A 21,253-nucleotide genomic window follows, 5' to 3' on the forward strand; every position below is an offset into this window, starting at 1 on the left:
AAAGATACATCTAGGAAGCCAAGAGAAGAATTTTTTTTTTTTCTGAAATTCAGGGTATTTCCTTCTGGAGTTTCCATCCCGAGAATAGTTCTAGGTCATGAAAACTGAGTGTTGCAGGTTGTGTCCATGGAGGAGATGATATTCGGCCCCTGGGTATATTTCTGATGGATGAGCCTGTAGGAGTTTCTGATGTCAAATAAATGATGTGAACACACAGCTCTAGTGTAAAGCTTAAGGTTATTTCTTTTGTATTCCTTGCAAATGCGATACTTTTAAGGCACCGTCTGGATAGAAATCATCGTAGGCTTAAATCCTTCTTAGGAAAAACTGTATTTGTAGGCGAGCCATGGGGTCTGATTAAGGCAAATCTTTTTAATAATTCAAAGAAAAATCATTGCAAAAAGCATCTGTGGAAGATCTACATCATATTTGAAATATCTGATACACATTTTATATTCACACAAATAGTTCTTATACTCAGTCGCTCTCGACCTTTCTTCTCAACATACAATCCATGCAAAAAAAGTAATATTTCATAAAATAATTTTGATTATGTTAGTTAGTGAAAAGAGATGAGAAAGACTGACAAACAGGTTTAAGAAGTAAAAACAACCCAAGAGCAGTTTAGATCATGGTCAATGCTTTCCAAATAGACATATATAAATTCTCAGCATCTGGGGATCCAGCACTTAGCCTGAAAGAAACATGAATAATGGATAAGGCTTTCTTGTACCTCCTGATCGTTTAATAATGCAGAAATACCAAACTCCTAGTTATAGGTAAACCAACATACCGAAGAGACAGCTCAGTCCAGCCAAAACTGCCTCATGCCCACGCTTGAATTGGAACTTTGGGGCCGATTAACTCAGAAAGGCCCTTCGATACCTAAAGTCTGCCTTCTTGGCACCTCGCCTGCTAATGTTCCTGCCAGCCTCTCTCCCATCACCCTGCTCCTCTAATTTACCCATAAATACTGTCTTTTGTGTCTCTTCTCCAAATACCTCCTCCTTCAGGCCCACCCCACTCCTCACTTATGCGCATCCTAAATCCTAAATAATAATTCTCTATCCAGCGCACATAGGAGTCAGTTGGGAAGCTTTAAAAAGAGCCTTGTTTGAGGGTCCCAACCCAAAGGTTCTGATCTGATCGGTATAGGTATCGGGTTTGGTTTTTTGTTTGTTTGAGCACTGCCTGGGTTATTCTGCTGTGCAACCGAGGTTAAGATCTATTATACTAAACAATTTCAGGGGTCTTTTTGGAACTTTAATCCTACTTAGGACAAACTTTCCTGTATCCTCAAACCATTTTCTCACCCATTCCTTCACCTGCTCACATTAACTGCAGCTGGATCTCCCAACTATCATGTATCACTTACAGTCCCTGCAGTGAGGACCACACCCCTAACCAGCCACAAGGCCAAGAGGAAAAGTTCCAATACTTCTCACATCCCTGACCACTTCTGGGGCATCGCTCTACTTCTGGGCTGGCCTTTTGGTTTGTTTTTCTTTATTCTGTTACTCTGTGATCCATTACCCACTTCAGTTCCTCAGCACAGAGTCCCCTTAGTACAAACCTCCACCCTAGCAGTACCTGCCTCGTGGTCTTTCTTGCCCCTCCTTTTATTCCCCTCATCCTCTCAAATTCAAAGTCACCTCTTATTCACAGTTCCTTTGCCCAGATGTATTCTAGTAACCTTCACATCATTCTTCATTATCTACCCGCTAGTGTAGATGGACTGCATCCTCAGTAGGAACTGCACCAAGATCTCCACCAGCCAAGGTCTCTACCTGTGAAAGCATCTGACCTTCCATCTCTCTCCCACAAGGTGCACATAAGATGCTCTTTCTTTTTAAGGAAGACCTCCATCAACTGTCCCTGGTCTCATGGTCCACAGACCTTCATCTGCTCTTACCTGTATCTACAGGGAACTCACTTCCACTCACAAATCTCTTGCCATCTAAAGCTGCTGCAGGCTTTTCTAATTTCCATAGCTACGTATGACCTCCACTGAACAAGCCCTCTATGTCTACTTGCGGCCTGTTGAGCTTCTCTAAAAAAATCATAAATTCCTGATTGAGTCCATATACTCTCAAGACATCTGCCCTAAGCTGTGGTTCTCCTGCTTCTCCACAGTCCTTTTATGTATTTCTCCTTGACTCACGAGATTTCACACAGCACTTCTTCCGAGCCTCTCCCACTCTCCCCAAATCCCTGATGGTACCGCAGCCCCTTCATGTGTTGCAATGATCTAACACCTATGGTACCACTCAAGGGACACTCCCTCAGCTGCTGTCCTTTACCTTTCAAACCTTTTATTTCAGCCTCTTCTCACCTAGTCTGGGCTCTGATGAAAAGGAGCTCGACTTCCTTGTTTGAGCTTTATAACTAACTCCTCCACCACCTCTGTCTCCAGCTAGCAAGTGATGCCTGCAAGTGGGCCTTCCCAGACTTGATGTTTGCTTAGAGTTACTGCTGCGGACTGGGGATTCTTTCTGAATTGCAGAAACCCTCACAGAAGGTTGGACGAGGGCAGAAAGGGAAGCTCAGTGCAGCACTCATTCTCGGGGGTCAGAACTACACAGTCTGGAGAGCTATTAGAAAAAAGACTGGCCAGTGTCTGGATCTGAACATATTGATAATATTAATTCCCACTTATTATCATACTGTCCATGTGGATGGGAAAAAAAAAGATACCACATCAGTCAGTCTCAGCAACCCTGATGCATTCTTTCATCTTCCCACCCACCTCTTTGAGTTTGGTAGCTTTTGTAACAATTTCCCTGAGTTTTGTTAAACCTGGAAGCAAAAATGGTCATCTGAAACTTAAAAGCTGTATTTAGCAACGTGGAAGCATTAGTGCTGAATTAGAATGCTGGCAGTGACTGCTGGAGTAAAAGTCAAGGCTGCCAGGAGACAGTGGAATTCTTTTACATACCTTTCAGGTGTTGTTTGTTTGTTTTGTTTTTTTCCGTGCATGTGCTAGAAGGACCAGTGAGAGCAGTGTGTGAGTTGAGTTCGTGTAAAGAGATAAAGGTGCCGTGAATTGTGAGAACACCTTAGAGTCAGTTCCATTCTCAAAGAGATCACGTCTATTGAAAAGATTGAGTTGTGTATGTCACAGCTTTTCTCGTTGTTACCTCCCCTTCAGGTGATTAAAGTAGTATTGTTTTTTTCCTTTTGCTGTTTGCAAAGACTTAAATCCTAATATAAATAGACCAGAAATTAATAGAGAGCAAGGTTATATTTGGGGTAAGTTTAAAAACACTTCAGGGAGAAATATACATCAGCATTGATATAAGTAATTTCTGTCCCACTATCTTAGGGGTACAATTATAAGATTCTCCTTTCCTAATAAAGGGTTTTATACTAAACTCTGAACGTAAAAGAGGAGTGATTTGCATAAAATATGAGCAGTCTCACATATCCTAACATTCAATGTTGTTAATTGAATTTCTGACAAATGTATATGTGATACAAACCAAATGACGTGTACTAGCTTTCTTTATGTAGTCACTTGGCATGGGAGAGAGTCATCTTTGGATTCCTTCATTTTTCACATACCCTAATCTAGGCTGTAACATAGTAACTCTGTGAAAAATCGTTATTAGGAGAAAAGATAAGAAAAAAATGAAAGAGACACTGAAAATGAAAATAGGAATCCTAGTTGAGAATTGTATGATACTCAGTTTCTTGGGCCACAGTCGTAGGTAGTCACGGGTAGCCCATTACAAGTTCTATTTCATCCTGAAACCTGGTGCTTCCTCACCCGTGTCCTTCTGATGTCTCCTCCATGGCCAGCTGTGACCCTGCTGAACCAAGAACACCTCACGCCTGCCTCTTCTGGGCCAACAAAGGCTGGCCCTCCATTGGATTGGCCCCATTAACCATATCTTTTCTTTCACTTCCCTCAAAGCACCTCAAAACTAGCATAACCTATGTTTCATATTTTTAGGATCCTGGTCTCTGGAATTATATTAATATATTCATACATGTAACACATGCATTAGATAGCAACAACAACAAATGTGTTAAAGGTGACAAGTGTGTTTTCCCTGCTCAGTGTATGGAAGGAAGTGTGGTGTCAAAGGAAAGCCTGAGTCAGGCTGGCTGACTTGATTGCTTCCGCCCCTCATCAGCTCTGTGGCCCTGGTCATTGAACTTGACCTCTTAGGGACTTCATTTGGCCTGAATCAGGACCCTTAAAAGATTCAAAGAGAGTAAAGTTATTAAATTTCCTGGCATAAAACAGTCACTACATAATGTTAATTGTGCCTAGGTGGGCATTTAGATTATAATGGCATTTTGCAGATAATGGCTCAGTGAAGATTTAACTCTAATTGTGATCTAATTGTGGGGTGAGTGTCAGGTTCCGTAGCAGGCTGGTTGGTCAGCTATTTAGGGACAGGGTTATTTTTGGTGCCTCTAAATTTACTCCATCTTTATCATCTTCTCATGAGACTTGGCTCTGGCCCCATCATATATTTTCGAAATGATCTGCAGTGCTGAATTCATGTTTTGAGAGAGAGGGAGGAAAGAGAGAAGAGGAGATAGAAGTTTTGGTAGATGAAATAATGAGTCCCCAAAGATACCTGCACACAGATGCTACCTCACATGGCAAAGGAGACTTTACCAACGTGAGAGTATAGACCTTGAGATGGAGAGATTATCCTGGATGGTCAGAATGGGTCTAATTACTTTGTGCTTAAAAATGGGGAACCTTTCCCAGCTATGGTCAGAGGGAAATATGACCATGGAAGAAGGATCCGAGATGTGCCATTGCTGGCTCTGAAGAGGGAGGAAGGGGACCATAAGCCAAGGAATGTCAGCGACTCTGGAAGGTGGAAAAGACAAAAAAGCAAATTCTTCCATAGAGCCTCCCGAAAGGAAGGCAGACTTACTACCACTTGATTTTAGCCCAATGGGACCTGCGTCAGACTTTTGGCCCACAGAACTGTCAAGAAACAAATGTGTGTTATTTAAGTCACTTAAGCTTATGGTAATTTCTTTTTTTAAAAAATTATTTATTTATTTATTTATGGCTGTGTTGGGTCTTCGTTTCTGTGTGAGGGCTTTCTCCAGTTGTGGCAAGCGGGGGCCACTCTTCATCGTGGTTCGTGGGCCTCTCACTATCGCGGCCTCTCTTGTTGCGGAGCACAGGCTCCAGACGCGCAGGCTCAGTAGTTGTGGCTCACGGGCCTAGTTGCTCCGTGGCATGTGGGATCCTCCCAGACCAGGGCTCGAACCTGTGTCCCCTGCATTGGCAGGCAGATTCTCAAGCACTGCACCACCAGGGAAGCCCACTTAATGGTAATTTCTTACTGCAGAAACAGGAAACTAATATAGAAGTTAAAAAATGAATGTTCAAGGGTGAAAAGGAATACAAGAGTGACTCCAGAACTTCTAGAACAATCTAAAAAGTCTTATTCCTAATACACAGATGTGTGAGACCATCTTTTCCTTAGAAGTAAGCCCAGAGACGGACAAGCCACACGGCCACTTCCCTGGGTGCTACCCTTCAGCATTTTGCTTTAAAAGTGTCACAAACCGACCTGACTGGGCAGCTGGAAGCGGCAGCTCAGACCAAGCATCCATGGTGACAGCAGCTGTGGGAACAGCAGGCAGAGCCCTAGACATGAGGTGGCTTGATGGGAAACGTTTGTATGTGGTCACCCAAGTCCACCCTTGTTATTATTAGGAACGGAGTACGGTAGACAAACTCGGGGGGAGAGCGGAGCACCCCAGCATGAGCCCGGAAAGAGAAAGCGTGGCGAGGCTGGGCGCCTGTGACGATGACCCAAGCAGGTGGAAGAGGCCGGCTGACGGTCAGATGTTGCCGCAGCTGGCCGTGCAGCCCCAGGGAGCTGAGCTTGGTGTTGCTGGGAGCTGGCAGGGGGCAGGAGAGAGGGTGGCCCTGCCTCTTTGGCCTCTGCTTTGGAAGAGGACGGCCCACGGCTGTGATAGTGACAGCAGAGATAAGATAGCCTCTGGCAAAGAGAGACATTCCTCATCCCCAGATGTCAAGGGCAGGTTCCAACACAGGTTTAAAGAGTGAACAGGAGCAAAGCAGGTTCCATAAAATCTGATGGTAGGAGGTGTGATTTTTTTTTTTTAAAACAGGCAGCACAGGCCTTGAGGGTTGGTCTTTTGAGGTCTGACCTGTGTGGCATGCTGAGCGTCTGCCGGTGTGTTCTTTGTGCCTGGAGAGCCCTGAGTCCATATGGCAGAGGCTTGGTGGAGGTGGGCGTGAGTCTCCAAGCGCACGACTTGGCCTTCTGTGCTTGGTCCAGGGCCTGCCCTGCGCAAGCATGGAGTGAGGGCTCCGCCCCCTGGAGCCACACGGCCAAACCAAAGCGAACACCCCTGGCGGGCAATGCTGCTCCATTCGCTACCCTTGGTGATCTTGCCCTGTGGGAAATCTTAGCGGCGTCCCCACGAGAGCTGCGTCCACCTGCCCAGGCTCCAGGCGCTGCCCCCAGGCTCCCTGGCAGCGGTGAATGCAGCCGATCCAGGGCTCTGAGCTTCTGTCCAGAGGAAAGAATGCGAGGACAGGTCCAGACAGCACCGAGAAAGGAGTGAGAGAAAACGGAGCAAAGCCCTGGCTTCACCTCCACCACCCTTCTCTTCCAGAAGCGATTTGAATGTGTCATACGGGATTTAAGTTTCATTATTTGTGTCTTCCTTTCTGTAGCCGGTAGGAGTCGTTGGAGGGAAAACGAGAGAAACAGAGAGAGAGGGAGAAGCTAAAAGCTGTTGAACCCACAAATTGGGTTGTATTCCTGAGAAACCAGATGTTAAAAAAAGTGCCTTCGGGCTTCCCTGGTGGCGCAGTGGTTGAGAGTCCGCCTGCCGATGCAGGGGACACGGGTTCGTGCCCCGGTCTGGGAAGATCCCACATGCCGCGGAGCGGCTGGGCCCGTGAGCCATGGCCGCTGAGCCTGCGCGTCCGGAGCCTGTGCTCCGCAACGGGAGAAGCCACAGCAGTGAGAGGCCCGCGTACCGCAAAAAAAAAAAAAAAAAGTGCCTTCAAGGAAGAAGGCACAGCTGGGAGCAACGGTGCGAGAGGGGAGGCGCGTCCTCGAGCAGGGCCGGGGGGTCCGAGCGCAGGGCGAGGGCGACGGAGGACGAGGGTTTGCACGGAGTGCAGAGGCAAAGCCGGGGCCCGGCGCCTCACGCAGGCCCTGGGACACAGCCAGTGCTTTGCACCCAGGCGGAGACTCGTCACGTTCTGAACATGAGCTTCAGGCATCTCAGTGTAGGCAGCCCCGCCACCCTGGCCACTCATGTGCGCTAGCTGTGAGGCTGACACCTGGCCGGGCTGGGAAGGGCCCGGAGGAGGTGGAGGAACACGGGGGTGGCAGCGGAGGCAGGCGGGGGCTGGCCCGGCAGTAACGCGGAGTGAAGAGCCGTGGGCTTAGGGGGCCGGAGGGAAGGAGTCGCAGGGCTCTTCCCGCGCGCCGTAATGAGGGCAGATCCTGTCTTCGCGGTGCCCGGGGGGCAGGGCTGGGTACAGGCCGGAGGTGCGCCCTTTGTACGCGCGGTCGTTTAAAACAGCTTGCATTTATTGTGGCTCTTAAGTGACCAGGGCTAATGGCTTGGCATGGATAATGTCTTGGCTTAATTGGTTATTGTGAATGCTCCTTGTTTGTCCTGTGGAGTCCCTCGTCCCTGCCTTTCGAACAGTCCCTCACAGGCTCCTTGAATCCATACAGCCCGTGCTCAGGGCCACCGGGAAGCCTGCGTCCTCCGAGCAGCCACCACACTGGGAAGCGGCCGTCCCACGGGGTTGCCCAGATCCCGGCGGGCTCTGGCTCTGATGCACAGGCCTGCGCCCTGCGGCATGGGGTTCACGTGTGTGTTCCCATGGAAGGATGGGCTGGAGACATTTCTGTTGATAACTGACCCCTGCAAGAGTCTTCCAAAGTTACGCTGGAGGGGTGGAGATAGAACTGACCAAGGCAGGCAGAAGGGGACCCCTTCTCTAGAAGCAGAGCCCGAACAAGGCACCGAGGCAGGGGTGCTTCCAGCAGGGAGGACAGCCTTTGCAGAGGAAGGCGACATTTATATTTCTGAGAACAGAGAGCCTAGATGGTCCTAATTCCTGTTATGGCATTTCTTTCCAAGGTCACGGTATTTTTCTTAAGTCTTCCTAACTCTTTTGACCTTAAATATATTTTGTTCCTGTCCTCTCGTAAGGCGTGTGAAATATCCCAACCTCTGGGACCCAAAAGCAGCTGTCTCAGAGCTGAGCACACTGTGTTGGGGTTACGTGTTTATATGTTGGTCTCCCCACAGCTGAGGTTTGTGAGTGTGGTTTGAGGCTGGGACAGAGGCTGACTTGTCTGTGCGTCCCAGAACCCGATGTGGTTCCTGGCGGGTGTGTTGAATGAATGCTCCCAGGAAGATTAAGGGGAGGAAAGCATGTAACTCTAAAGCTATATTTTGTTGATTCACCATCTGTTTGTTTGTTTGTTTTTTTGCGGTACGCAGGCCTCTCACTGCTGTGGCCTCTCCCGCTGCGGAGCACAGGCTCCGGATGCACAGGCTCAGCGGCCATGGCTCATGGGCCCAGCCGCTCCGCGGCATGTGGGATCTTCCCAGACCGGGGCACGAACCCGTGTCCCCTGCATCGGCAGGTGGACTGTCAACCACTGCGCCACCAGGGAAGCCCACACTTCTGTTATTTTTATGTTTTCTGTATCATGTGTAATAACCAAAATGATTTCATGCAGAAGGAATTCAGAGAATCAAGCTTTTTTAAATGTTACATTAATTTTAAGTGGGATCAGCTATAAAATATCTGAAATTATGATACTTAAACCATAACAGTATAGAACAAAACCCTGAGTAGCCTATCAAGTGGGCTTGCCTCTTCTGTTTTCTGACGTAAAATTTATATATGGGATTTGCTGTATGTGGCAGGTCATCTCCCTCTCGTGTGGCTCTAGGTGATTTTAGTTTCCAAGGAGTTGTTTTATTTTTTGATCGTAGTATCTTTAATTCACACTTCAGTGTTTTTAATTTGTGCTTTGGTTACTGTCTTCTCCTTTATTTTGTTGTGTTCCCTTGAAGTTGAACATCCTGGGTGCGATGATACCAGTTGCTGCTTTTCAGAAAAAAAAATGTTAAGTTTAAATGTGGTAAGGATTCTTCTTACTGAATCATTTACTCCTGGCTGATTTCTCCCAAAGTCCTAGTGGAGGGACAGCTGCCCCAACCAGCAGTCTCCAAAATGGATTTCACAACCCCCAGGCCAATGAGATTTGGGGGGTAAAAATAGACACTATTAAGGACTTCTGTGTCTATTCATCTTAGCGCATACTTTTAACCTTAGGTATATTTTATAACATTAACATATTGATGTGTTAATGTAGGTATATAACTTATAAAGAAACAGAAACAAAATGCAGGCTTGACTTTTTTTTTGATTGATGGCGTGTGCAGTCAGATATGTTTAGAGACCTTGCTCAAGCATGGATGCGTCCTGGTGGACAGTTCATCTCTCACCAGGGTTCCTGTCCAACTGAACAGGACAGAGAAGTCAGGTTCCTCCCAGCTGTGTGCAGCAGCTTTGTGTCACTCCTGGTTAGTGGAGAGATGGAGAAATTAAGAATATGGAGAGTGTGTGTTCTCCGGCACCATGTTCTTTAAAATGGCACTTTACTTGGTACCTTCTCTAAAAAACGGGCTTGAGCCAACCCAGTTTCCTTCCTCACCGGGAGAACTCTTTACCATGACTTTTGGAGGTCAATGCCGAAGAAGCCAAGGACTGAGCCTTATTCTTGGGCTGCCTTTGAGTGCAGACTTTGCACTCAAAATGTGGTACTGTATTATCTTGACCTCAAGGTCATGGCCAATAGGCAGTTTAGGGTTTTTTCAGTGGTCATCCCTGCCAAGAAAACTGATCATGTCCTCCATCTCCTCTGGCAATCCGTGTTGATTGTAGGAATGGGGTGTGGATTATTCATTGTTGGGTATAGTTACCTCCCGGAATACAATGCGTCTTCTTTTAGACATCCCAGGGAGATAATTTGGACATAATGAAGATCTATAGTAATCAGATAATTACTATCGATTGCTCTTTAGATGTCTTGATGAGGTAATTAGGGTGTACTGGAGAGAAGCTAGAACTGATTGATTGGCATGACTGTAATCTCAAAGATTTCTAATTATGTTTCTTTTCTTCTAATGGCTTATAAACAAACATCATTTTAGCTTTAGAATTTGTCAGGTGCCAGGTTCACGGGGAACATCAGCTTTCTCTATTATGCTAACTAGACACAGAACGTGATCAACATAAGCTCATTACGCCTTCCTGCTGAAGCAGAAGAAACTGCAATTAACCCTCGCTTTTCTCATTCGTCTTTATTCCCGCACGGCCAGATTCTCCTCTAGGACTGGAGTGTGAAGTGTTGTGGGAGGGAGTTTCATGAGGAACGTGGAGGGCTCTGTGCTGGGTACATCTAGAGGCCTATGGGAACCCTGGGAGCCTGCTGAGCTGCGGGCACAGCAGAGCCAGGGCACAGTGACACAACGTCTGTGTCGGGGTGGCTGAGTGCTCAGTCTCCTGTCACAGGTGACAGCCGCTCACCAGCCAGTGAGGTTGAATATTGTCAACGTCAGTGCTCTCACGCAGCTGGACCACTCCCATCTCTCTATCAGTGTGCTACTGCCTCATCTCTTCCATTACACACTAACTAGAGGAGTCCCTGCCTGATTACACACTAACTAGAGGAGTCCCTGCCTGAGACCACATTACCCTCATATTCCCTACACCTTATAGGACCTTACGGCAGCTTGCGTTGTGCAGGATAGTGGCCCGACTCAAAGATGGAGGATGCTAAGAACCAGTAAAGGAGCAGTTTGAAATGAGTTGTTTCCATCTAATCAGTGATGCTGGTAAGCTCTGCACTTACTGGACTACAGTCCTGCACTGTGACCATCTATCTGTGCAGGAGTAGGTTCCCTGTACACGCCTGTGGAATGGCCTGAGTGATCACCTGTGTTATTGAACCCCATGCTTCCGACTGAAATCTCACCAAAGAAGAAAATCGTATTTTGTTTTTATATTGTTATAAAATCCGTTATTTTCCTGAACCCCTTTGGGAAAAAAGGTCACAGGCTGTCTGCATAGTTTTATCACTAAAACTTTTAAAACACGAGAGGAACAAAGTGCACAAGGATGGTTCAGACAGCAGAGGAGACTCAGGATATTTGTTCATTGATAACTTATGGTTTGCTGATGTTTGGATAATTGCAGCTGTAGTTGGAAATGCTTCATTAACTCCCATTAACTAGCTTGAGGAGTGGAAGTAGATATAGAATTTATCTTCATGTTATATCTTTATAGCATAAGTAAAGTTACATAGCAAATTTAATCAGCCATGGTTCTTGAAAAATGAGGTGGTTTTTAAAAAAATTTATTCTGACTATTTAGATCAATAGTTGGTGCTGAAAAATCCTCCTAATCTGTATCAGTGTACTTTGCTCTGTTAGAATATTTAATGAGCATATTTTAATTTGTTGATAGTTGGGAATCGTGCAGCGGATAATTTTAAGCAAACATTTTATTTCTGTAGGTAAAGAAACTAAAAAAAATAGACAAAGTGCCCAAAACACATTCCAGATTTTCGTTTGTTCGCTAGTGTTTCCAATCTAAGATCTGGTTCATTTTCTAGCTGTTTGCCCCTTTCCCTAAAAGTTCATTGAAAATCGACTTAGGTATCTGTTTCTCTACGTTTCTACCGATTTTTTCTTTTTTGGGGGATTCTCCCCATTTTGGGTTCTGATGGTCGTTGCCCTGTATTTGATTAAATACCCCACTTGTTCGTCAGGAAGTGTAGACTGTACTGAATGTACCGCACAACAGTGTCGTGTGGCTTGCTGACACAGTCCATGGCCAGTAGGGCCCAGTCACGTGCAGACTGGCCGGGGCCTCAGTTGGAGGGTCTCGGGGCTGCAGGATGGAGGTCACGTGCCGCACAGTTAGGTTTTGGGGCTGGGCGCAGAGTGAGGGAGCATACAGTGGAAGTGATGCCAGTCATTCATATTTGCTTTTGGTTTGGGACATGTCGTCGCAGGAAGTCTTGCAGCTCGAAAGACAGATGGGAGGACAGCTCCTAGAAGAACCTAAGGCTCTTCATTTTAAAGGCAGCACCCACAACCTGCGCCTGTCCATTCATGATGTCGCCCATTCCCTCTGGAAGAGCAAACTGCTGGCCAAATATCAGGTAAGGTTCCCAAGCTGAACTAAAGGCTTGGAGACAATCTCCAAGAGGACTAGAATGATTTACACAGAAGATACTCCCTTCCTTGAAAGAAATCCTATCTTAGTACTCGTTTGTCCAAAGTAGTTGGGGGATATTTAGGATTTTTTGAAACATACTCTAGACATACTAGAATAAATGCTTTTTTCTGAATTCTCTTTCAGATAACTTTACTATCAATGTTTTATTTTTAGTAAATAAGATTTCCAGGTCCATCATGTCTGTGCATTCTCAGAGTAATGTTAACATTGAATTGGTAAAAACCAGCCTCAAATGCATTCATAGGAGAAAGGGAACATTGTTATCCCACATGACACAAATTAGGCTTCAGCCTGGCTAGGAGAGTGCCTTTACATTGAAGACTTAGAAGGAACCTCAGTTTGGAAGCTGGGATAGCAAGTAAAAATAAAACCTGGTCAGGATTTTATTAAATAACAGCATAAAAATACTGGTCCCAAGTCCCACTGTATGTAGCTGTGTGTGGGAAAAACAAGACCCTCCAGAGGTGTTCACCTCCTCCTCCATCAGCCAGCCCAAGCTCTCAGGAGACTGTGTGATGGGATCCCGAGCCTCAGGCCCATCCTAGGAGTCGCCCGACACCCTTAGGATCAGCAGTGAATCCTTGTCTACACACATGCAAATCCAATCCCACACCCTGCACTGTAGCTGCACTGGTTGTGATTTCCTGATGTAATAAGTCAGTGAACATACTAGAAGGGATGAAGGGAAGAGTTTCAGCTGCATTCTTACTCTCAGATGTCTGGTACTTACACAGAAATTGTGGGAAACAAACTTACTAGTTTGCTTACAGTCTCGAGCTTTGATGGGGGTGCCTGCTCAGCACTTGATTGAAAGATCGGCTTTAACTTTCTCATTAAATCTCCTCCTTTGCTTTCTTCTTTCTCTGATTTTTCAACTGCCATAAAAGTCCACAGATCTTCCCCTTTTATGAACAATTCTTTTTGTGCAACCATAATGGAAAGTTGTTTTTATAATAATGACAACCTGATGTTAGTTTAAGCTAAGCCTGGCTGAGTTCTCACCATCTGCCAGACTCTGTACTTTGATTAATCTCATTTAACCCCCTCCATTCAGGTACTCTCTTGCTTAGGTACAGTCTTTCACAGGTGAAGAAACTGAGGAAAGGTTAAGTAACTTGCCCCAAATCACCAAGTAAGCAAGGGGAAGGCATCCTATTTGTACTGGATTTGGCTCCAGAGCCTCTCTTCTTAACCAACATGGTCTACCATTTTGTATCAATCCTTCTTTTTCCTTTATTGAAAAAAAGATTCTTGGGCTCTGTGAGGTGATCTAGACTCATAGACAATTGTGTCTGTTAGAGGCTTGGTGCTTTTTAGGCCAAGAACTTTTCTGTGGCAGCTAATCAAGCCTCCGGTTTCCAACTTGTAGTGAGTTTTGGCTTTCCCCATCCTGTGCAGAGGGAGGGCGTAGGCATGAAAGGGAACTGGGTCAGTGCATCATCCTTTAGACTTTGCTTTTCTCCAGGGTACCATGGCAGGAATTCCTTTTAATGGGCAATGACTGGAGTGTGTAGGTTTTATTTGGAAAACTGTCTAAACCTTAAAAAAAAATCACTTACGATGTTTTTTGGGGGTTTTTTTGTAAGTGACTGAGAAGTGGCAGGCTGGTAAGGTATAAGGATTCTGGGGCTGATTCCCTGGGTTCAGACCTCAACTCTGCCACTTTCTAGCTGTGGGACTTTGGGTGAGTTCTCTAACATCTCTGGGCCTCAGTTTTTTTTCACCTGAAAAGGAGGTTGGGATGTGCTTGTGCATGGACCCATCTTGAGGATTAAATAAGGTCATTAACATGTGCAGTACTGAGATGAGTACTCGGCAGCGTGCTGTCTGATAGCTTCCTTGAGCGTTAGTCCCTCATTTGTGGTTCACCCTTTTCTATGCTTCAGGAGATTCCTTTCTACCACATCTGGAGTGGGTCTCAGAGAAACCTCCACTGCACATTCACTCTGGAACGATTCAGCCTGAACACAGCGGAGCTGGTCTGCAAACTCTGTGTGCGGCAGGTGGAGGGAGAAGGACAGATCTTCCAGCTAAACTGCACCGTGTCCGAGGTAAGAGGCGCTCACCGGTCTCAGAGCAGAGGAGGGACCGACCTCCGGGAGGGCCAGCGGGGCATAAAGGATCTCTGTGTGGGAAGTCCTGAAAAGCTCTCTGGAGGGCCTGCTGGTTCACAGAATAGTGTATTTAATGAACACAGGGAGCTAAAATTATATGAAAGTGTAATAGAGGATCCTTTTCAAAAAACAGGACTTTTCTGTTTTGTGACATGAACTTAAGGATCTTGCCCTAACTTTTGAACTTCAAGTATAAGGTTCAATTTAAATACCGCACACATAGAGGAACTTTCCCAAAGCATCCCTGCTGTCCCCTGTTCCTTGCATCCGCCGCCGCTGCTCCTGTTCTGGTTCTGTCCTCGGAACTCACCTGCCTTTGCCTGATCGTGCACTCCCTGCCCCCTCCTTCCCTTTCATCTCCATGTCGAACGGAGAAGCCTCTTGGTCTCGTCGCTCTCTTACACATCATCCTCCAAATAGAAGAGAAGCCCTTCTCCCCGAGGTAGGAGAGACAGTCCAGAACTAGAAGTAAAATCTACGCATTTCCCCCCCGCACCGGCGCCCGTCCTCGCTGTGACCCTCACTTCCTTCAGGTGGGACTGTGTCATTTCTGAGATAGAGACATACAGAGTCATCACTGCTATTTCACATTCTCTGGGTGGAAAGAGGGGGTGCTCATGACCTTACTGGTTACCCCAGGGCTGGGAGTTAGAACCATGGAAACGCTTCAGGCTGGAGGGACCAAAGGCAAAGGACAGGGTGAAAGCAAGCGGGCAGCAGCGTCCGGGGCCTGTGGAGCTGAGCGTGGTGCTGCTTTTTGAGCCACAGCACAGAACTGTCGTATTTTAGAACTACAGCCGGACGGTATATGATTTAAAAGACTCCTCCTTCCTCGCTGTCTCATGCACAGTGACGAACGAAACGTCACCGTTCGGCGAGTCTCACTCCCCATGTCGTATTTAAAGAGCGTCTTCCTTAGCAAACCGAGGGGGGAGCACGTCAGCCTTGATGCTGCCACCTCCTCCTTTCCCACAGCCTGGCGAGCTGCGGTCATCATTTCCTCCCTCCGTTTCATGAGACTTTTGACTCATAAACAACTTTAGTCACAGGCCTCGGTGACATTCATAAGGCATGATCTTGGTGTCAGGGCGCCATGGCAACCGCCGGGCCTTTCTGTGCACGGGCCCATCTCCCGGGCCCGCAGCACCACCCCTGCTGGCTCCGGGGGGTGTTTTCACTTTCCAGGCCCAGCAGGTCTGCAAAGCTCAATACCCACCCAGCTCCAGCCACAACAAAGGCTGCGGAATTTTGGAGGGGGGGCGAGGAGGTCTGCTCCTTTGATGCTTGCTTTCTGTTCAGCATGAGCGATGTGATGAAAAGGCAGATGAGCTGTGGCCGCGAGTGAAAGCGCGCTGGGCAGGGGCCCCCCCAACCCATCACCGAGGAGACAGTGTCGCGTCATAGAGTGGTTGGTTTAAGGACTTTCTTTCGTGTGCCAGCACAGGGGAAAGATGATTTCTGTTGCAGCCTGGTGGCAGTCAGCTCAGGGAGGCCGACCCTTTAGTCTCCTCAGAGGCCTGTGACAGACAAGCACACTTAACGGGAGGAGGGGGAGGCAGAAATGACCCGAGTCAGACGACTCTGGGGATTAGGGGCCACTCTGCTGCTTTCCCTTCTGGGTCACCGAGTCCCACCGTTGCTGTTAGCATTTGAATGCGGTGCATGTGGCCCGCAGAGCGGGCAGAGTTGGGCTGGTACTGATGTCGGGAGCCAGGCTGTGTGCTGGGGAACAATTGGCTCTGGAGAGCCCCGGGACCTGGACCCGCATCAAAAGCTCCAGGAGGGGTTCCCCATGGCTGACAAGCCATAACCAACCAGAGAAAAGGCTCCATTGGTGGTGTCTGTCTTCTGGACAGGGCTCCTCCCTGGGGTCACACAGCAGGCTGGCAGGTGGCCCAGGGTTGCAGTTCCAACGTCCCATCTCCTGAAAATGAGCTGACTTGCCAGGAATGCGCCGCTTCCCCCCCGCCCCCTGCCACCCACTGCTCAAGGCATCACCAGTGCTCCTTTCTAAAGCTCCTCGGCCCTTGGCCTCTGCAGTTCAGGCGCAGGGCCTGCTGCCCCCCAGGGAGACTAGGCTGTGCTTGACATAGACCGAGGTGATGTCAAGAGCTGGACAATTGTTCCTCTCTAGGTGCCTCGGCCAGAGATTCCTCACCTAGAGATAAAGCCTTTAGTCTCGCAGAGATGAAGTTTAAGAATGAAAATGCCTAGAAGAGTTAAAAGTACGAGGATAAATGATGATAAAAGGTTTTTCCTTAGAGGGACAGGGGAGGTAATAAAGGAGAAGCTGCCCGTCACCAGCAAGAGGGAAAAAAAGTAGAGAAGACAGAGAACCTTCAGTCTCATTAGGACTTTTAGTTTTAACTACAGTGTAGACAAAGACGTTATAACCCTGTTAACTATTGATGCACAGCACTTCCGTGCACGCAAAGAACAATATTAAAAGTGTACAAAGCCTCACTCTGCTATAGCCACCCTGTCTATTCACCTCCTCTGTTTTCTATAACCTGTTCAAAAAGGACCCTTGGGAAAATCTAGTTTTTCTAAGTGACTTCAGGAAGAGTCAGAATACAGGAAAGGAAAGTCCTTTCTCCTGTGGAGTGTTGAAAATGTGTGCCATAGCAGCTGTTTGGTTAATGGTGAAAAATCATATGTTTAACCAAGGGAATCATAACATCAAAGACAGATGGTACCAATATCGTAAACAATTATTATAATAAGTGCTCTGTGAGAGTATACCTGGAAGTAAAAGAAGAACTAACAGCAACAGACATTACTAGATGAAATTTGAATGTAAATGTATACATGTATTTTTCTTTCACCGCCAAGGCTGCTGTCAGCCATCTGATAGGAGAGACAAGAAATCATGCCCTTTTGGGCTTGTTTCATGCACAAGGAAATAAACAGGCACAAGAGCCGAGGTTGGAGACTCAGGCCTTGAAGGCCCACGTAAAGTGCTGACAGTTCTTTATTCACCAAGAAAAGGGGGACAGCGTGTATGTGTGAGCGGACCTTCCTGAGAGTCCTGCCTGCCTTTACCTTCAGGACTGAACAGTGAGGAGAGCCTTCCCTTTAGCCACATTTAGTTGGAAGGCAGCTCTGCGAGGTGGGCTTCTGCTAGGAACTGGCTTCCTCCTCTTCCTACCAGAAAACATACCTTCCTCTTTTCAACAAATATGAACGGAGTAGCTTCCACATTCAGGGCACTGCCCTGAGGGTCACAGAAGTTCTGAGGATGGCAAAAATACACTCATCTCCAAGAACTTTGGGAAGTCAGAGGAAGTCGTCCGTAAGTACAACCAGCGTGCATAGAGCAGACGTAGGAGGGGGGCAGGAGCTGTAGGAGGGCTCCAGGCGGAGGGCTTTGCGCGGCTTTGCTCAGGGAACATGCTTTTCAGCCCACATTTTGAGGTGTTTGCCAGACAGAGGTTAAGGGAAAGGGCGGAAGAACTCTCAAAGGTACATCCTTAAGGAAGGCGCGAGGAACAGTGCATGGTCCAGTCATGCCAGTGCAGCCTGAGAAAGGCAGGAGCCAGGCTGTCAGGTGGAGGGAACGCATGGGACCCCCTCCTCCATGGCAGGCCTGGCTCTGCAGGTTACAGGCATCCCTGGGGCTTCAGGCCAGCCCACCAGGCAGGTCCTGCAGATGATCCTCATGGCCTGATGAGGAGCTGGGAATTCATGTGGTGGGAGAGCCATTTAACACTTACTAAGAGAAGGCAGGAGAAACGTCAGTGCTGGGCTTTACGAAGATGAGTCTGGCATAAGGGATAGACCGCAGGGAAGCAGCAGGGAGCTGGTGAGGCCACGAGGCAGCGCTACACCAAGCAGACCACCCCCCAACCCCGTGCAGACTCCGCCTCCACTGCAGGCCAGGGATGGGCAGGATGGGTTTCCTTCTAGGCCCCATTGTTATGGTCCAGACAAGAAGCAAGCGGGACTTGCAAGTGGGCCGTAGCGCTAAGCTGTGGATTGAGGTGTGATTTCTCTATGCCTCTGCCCGCCCCCCTCCCAATTTTATACCTAAGAGACGTGTTGGCCACTTGGGTGCAGACGTTCCCAACGTAAATCTCTTGAAAAAACACGAACATGTGCCTTCAGTCCTCTCTTCTGGTGCCCTTTGTTTAAGCCCTATGCCCGTGAGGTCAGGAGACCTCTGTCCTCGTGGTCCCTTGAAAAGAGCTCTATGCTCAGTGCAGGGAAAGCGCTTTGGGATTCAGGGACTCCAACGTATTTCATACCAGTCTTTTCAGCCCTGCTGTGTGCTGGAGTTAACGTAAAGGAGCCACTGGAATCCTCGGAGGCTCCGTTTGCTGAGCTTTGGGCTTGTGATCACAGCCAACACCACTTGATGTTCTATGGCAAAAACATTTGTTTTGCTCTAACGTGCCCTCCAGAGCCCCCGGACGGACCCTGTGCCATGTGACTGCACAAGCCTCGCAGTGGGCCTGAGCTGCTGATCGTGGAACACAGACAGTGGCCCCCAGGTGCAGGAACAGCAGGGTCTGGAGGCTCTGGAGGGCGGGGGCACTGACATCTGAGCGGAGCCCTCCAACAGACCCCGAGACTTCCTGATAGCTGGACCTACGTGTGGCTGTTTTATCCTCCAGCAGCTAATTATGTTCACCACGGAGTTACCTGCTCTGAAAAAGAGATGACATTTAAAGTAGATTAAGTGGATTTTCTTTTATTGCTTTAATAGTCCCCAGGCAACATTTGCTTTTGCTTTTCCAACCAGCAGAAGTGATCAGAAAATGATTAGAGTTTCTCCTGCAGATGAATTTCAGGTTTTGCAATTGTGCTGTTTTATGAGCTGAAACGATCTCAAGAGCCAATCTGTGGTTTTCTCTACTAAAATTAGATTTAAAAACAAATAAGGGTGTACAGCAATTGGAGGATTCTGTTAGCAGCTTTCCCTAAAGCCAGGTACTGTGTTTGCCATTTTCTTTTAAATAGTCTTAATTTGATGTCATTTAGAGGAGAGCTGTGTTCCATTTCATTCAACAAAAGCAGGACCCGAGCCATCTTCTACAGAGGTTAGAGGGAGAATTTACTCAAGCGTTTGCCCAGGGCTTCCCCTCAGGGTCAGACAGTCTCTAGAATCTCAGCTCTCCAGATCAGTTCAGTCTCAAAGAGCTGCCCTTTTGAACATTTCTCCCCACCCATGAAATCTAAACCTTTAGGAGTATTGATATTCCCTTGCTCATCCTGGAGAATCCCATTAGAAAAGCTGTAACTGAATTACACCCGAGCTTTCCAGCTAGCCCAGTCCTTACAGAAGATCCATAAATCCAAGGCTCTGCAAAAATCAGCTCAAAATGTACCTCTTCCTCTCAGCCAGGTTACAGAGAATCACAACTCTCAGCCAGAAAGAAGCCATTCTCACTGAGAATATAATAACATTCATTCTCTTCTTACCGTTCAAAGCAGGGCATTATGTTAATTGGCTCAATAAGGATTGCTTTTGTCTTCAGAAATAATGCTGTGTTGTTCCCGTGCCTGAACTACAGGAACCTACTGGCATCGAGCTGCCTCTGCTGGATCCAGCGGGCACCATCACCACCATGACGGGACCCAGTGCTTTCAGCATCCCACCCCCTATCCGGCAGAAGCTCTGTAGCAGCCTGGATGCCCCACAGACGAGGGGTCATGACTGGAGGATGCTGGCCCATAAGCTAAACCTGGACAGGTGGGTATGGCCAGGCTTCAGAACTAGTTCCTGTTAGACATCAGGCTCCAGGACTGATACAGCTGACTTAGGGCAACATTCATTGTTTTTCCCCATCTGTACATTTACTCACTTTTCATTATGACAACATATATTAAGCCTCCTACCTTGTATCTTGCACCATGGTCTTGCAAACACCTTGTTGAGAGACATCCTGGGCTTATCTGACACTTGTAAATATCAGGTTTTGTGATCCACTTCGCAAAGCTGACAGGCTAAATCCCCTTAAATGATATATCCATTCACTAATTGTTCCTCACCTCCTGTTCAGCAGGACCTGATGCTGGATGGGTAATGACCATGCTAAACACAGCGCTGCTAGGAAGTTATGAAGAGACCTCAGGAGCCTCTTCTTTGTAGAAGGTTGCCATCACTACCAAACAAAAAGCATGGCATAACCTGTCAAAGACGATCAGAGCCTGGGCTGGAAAGAAAACATAAGTCTCTTGGTTTCCTGTTTAGGATATGACCCGCAGACATCTTGTCTCTTAAATTATCTTACTCAGAGTTGAGGTTAAAGTTAAGGCATCGCATCTCCTGTCTGGGGCTGACCTAATTAAGTATGGGCTAGTCGTTCAGAACGGCTCCCTGCAAGCCACGGTATCCCAAGTGGGTCCAGTTATACTGACAGAAATGCAGTAACGAAAAGGTTTTAGTAAAAACTGAAAGGAAAATAGATCCGTAAATCACACCATTCAGCACATTTTCCCATTACCAATTACAGGTACTTGAATTACTTTGCCACCAAATCAAGTCCAACTGGCGTCATCCTGGATCTCTGGGAAGCGCAGAACTTCCCAGATGGAAACCTGAGCGTGCTGGCAGCTGTCTTGGAGGAAATGGGAAGACATGAAACAGTAGTGTCGTTAGCAGCAGAAGGGCAGTATTGACCCAGGCTGGGGCTGAGAGTCACAGGGAGTCTGTGGACGTCCAGGGGCTCAGAGCTGAGGAGGAAACCCAGTCTAGACCAGTGAGCTCCACAGGCAAGACTGCAGCGGGAGAGAGAGGGAAAACAGACACAACTGCCAATACACACGCCCACTCCACTTGGACATCGTCACAGGAGTTAAGAACAATTGTACAAATGTGTATCTTGAATTTAGA

General features: G+C 47.4%; 1 protein-coding gene across 2 annotated transcripts in view; it reads left to right on the plus strand.

Moving 5' to 3' along the window:
- UNC5C (unc-5 netrin receptor C) overlaps positions 1–21,039 on the plus strand; it is a gene marked incomplete at both ends in the record, with an annotated part of 405,524 nt that extends 384,485 nt beyond the window's left edge. For both annotated transcript variants that reach the window (XM_079712610.1, XM_079712611.1), the window contains 4 exons: positions 12,078–12,227; positions 14,191–14,355; positions 19,932–20,110; positions 20,874–21,039. In XM_079712610.1, the coding sequence (XP_079568736.1) occupies positions 12,078–12,227; positions 14,191–14,355; positions 19,932–20,110; positions 20,874–21,039 (660 nt within the window). The remainder of the gene's footprint in view (positions 1–12,077; positions 12,228–14,190; positions 14,356–19,931; positions 20,111–20,873) is intronic.
- Between the last annotated feature and the right edge of the window lie 214 nt (positions 21,040–21,253).

This window comes from Hyperoodon ampullatus, assembly GCF_949752795.1.
Source record: "Hyperoodon ampullatus genome assembly, chromosome: 1".
Taxonomy (NCBI): Eukaryota; Metazoa; Chordata; class Mammalia; order Artiodactyla; family Ziphiidae; genus Hyperoodon; species Hyperoodon ampullatus.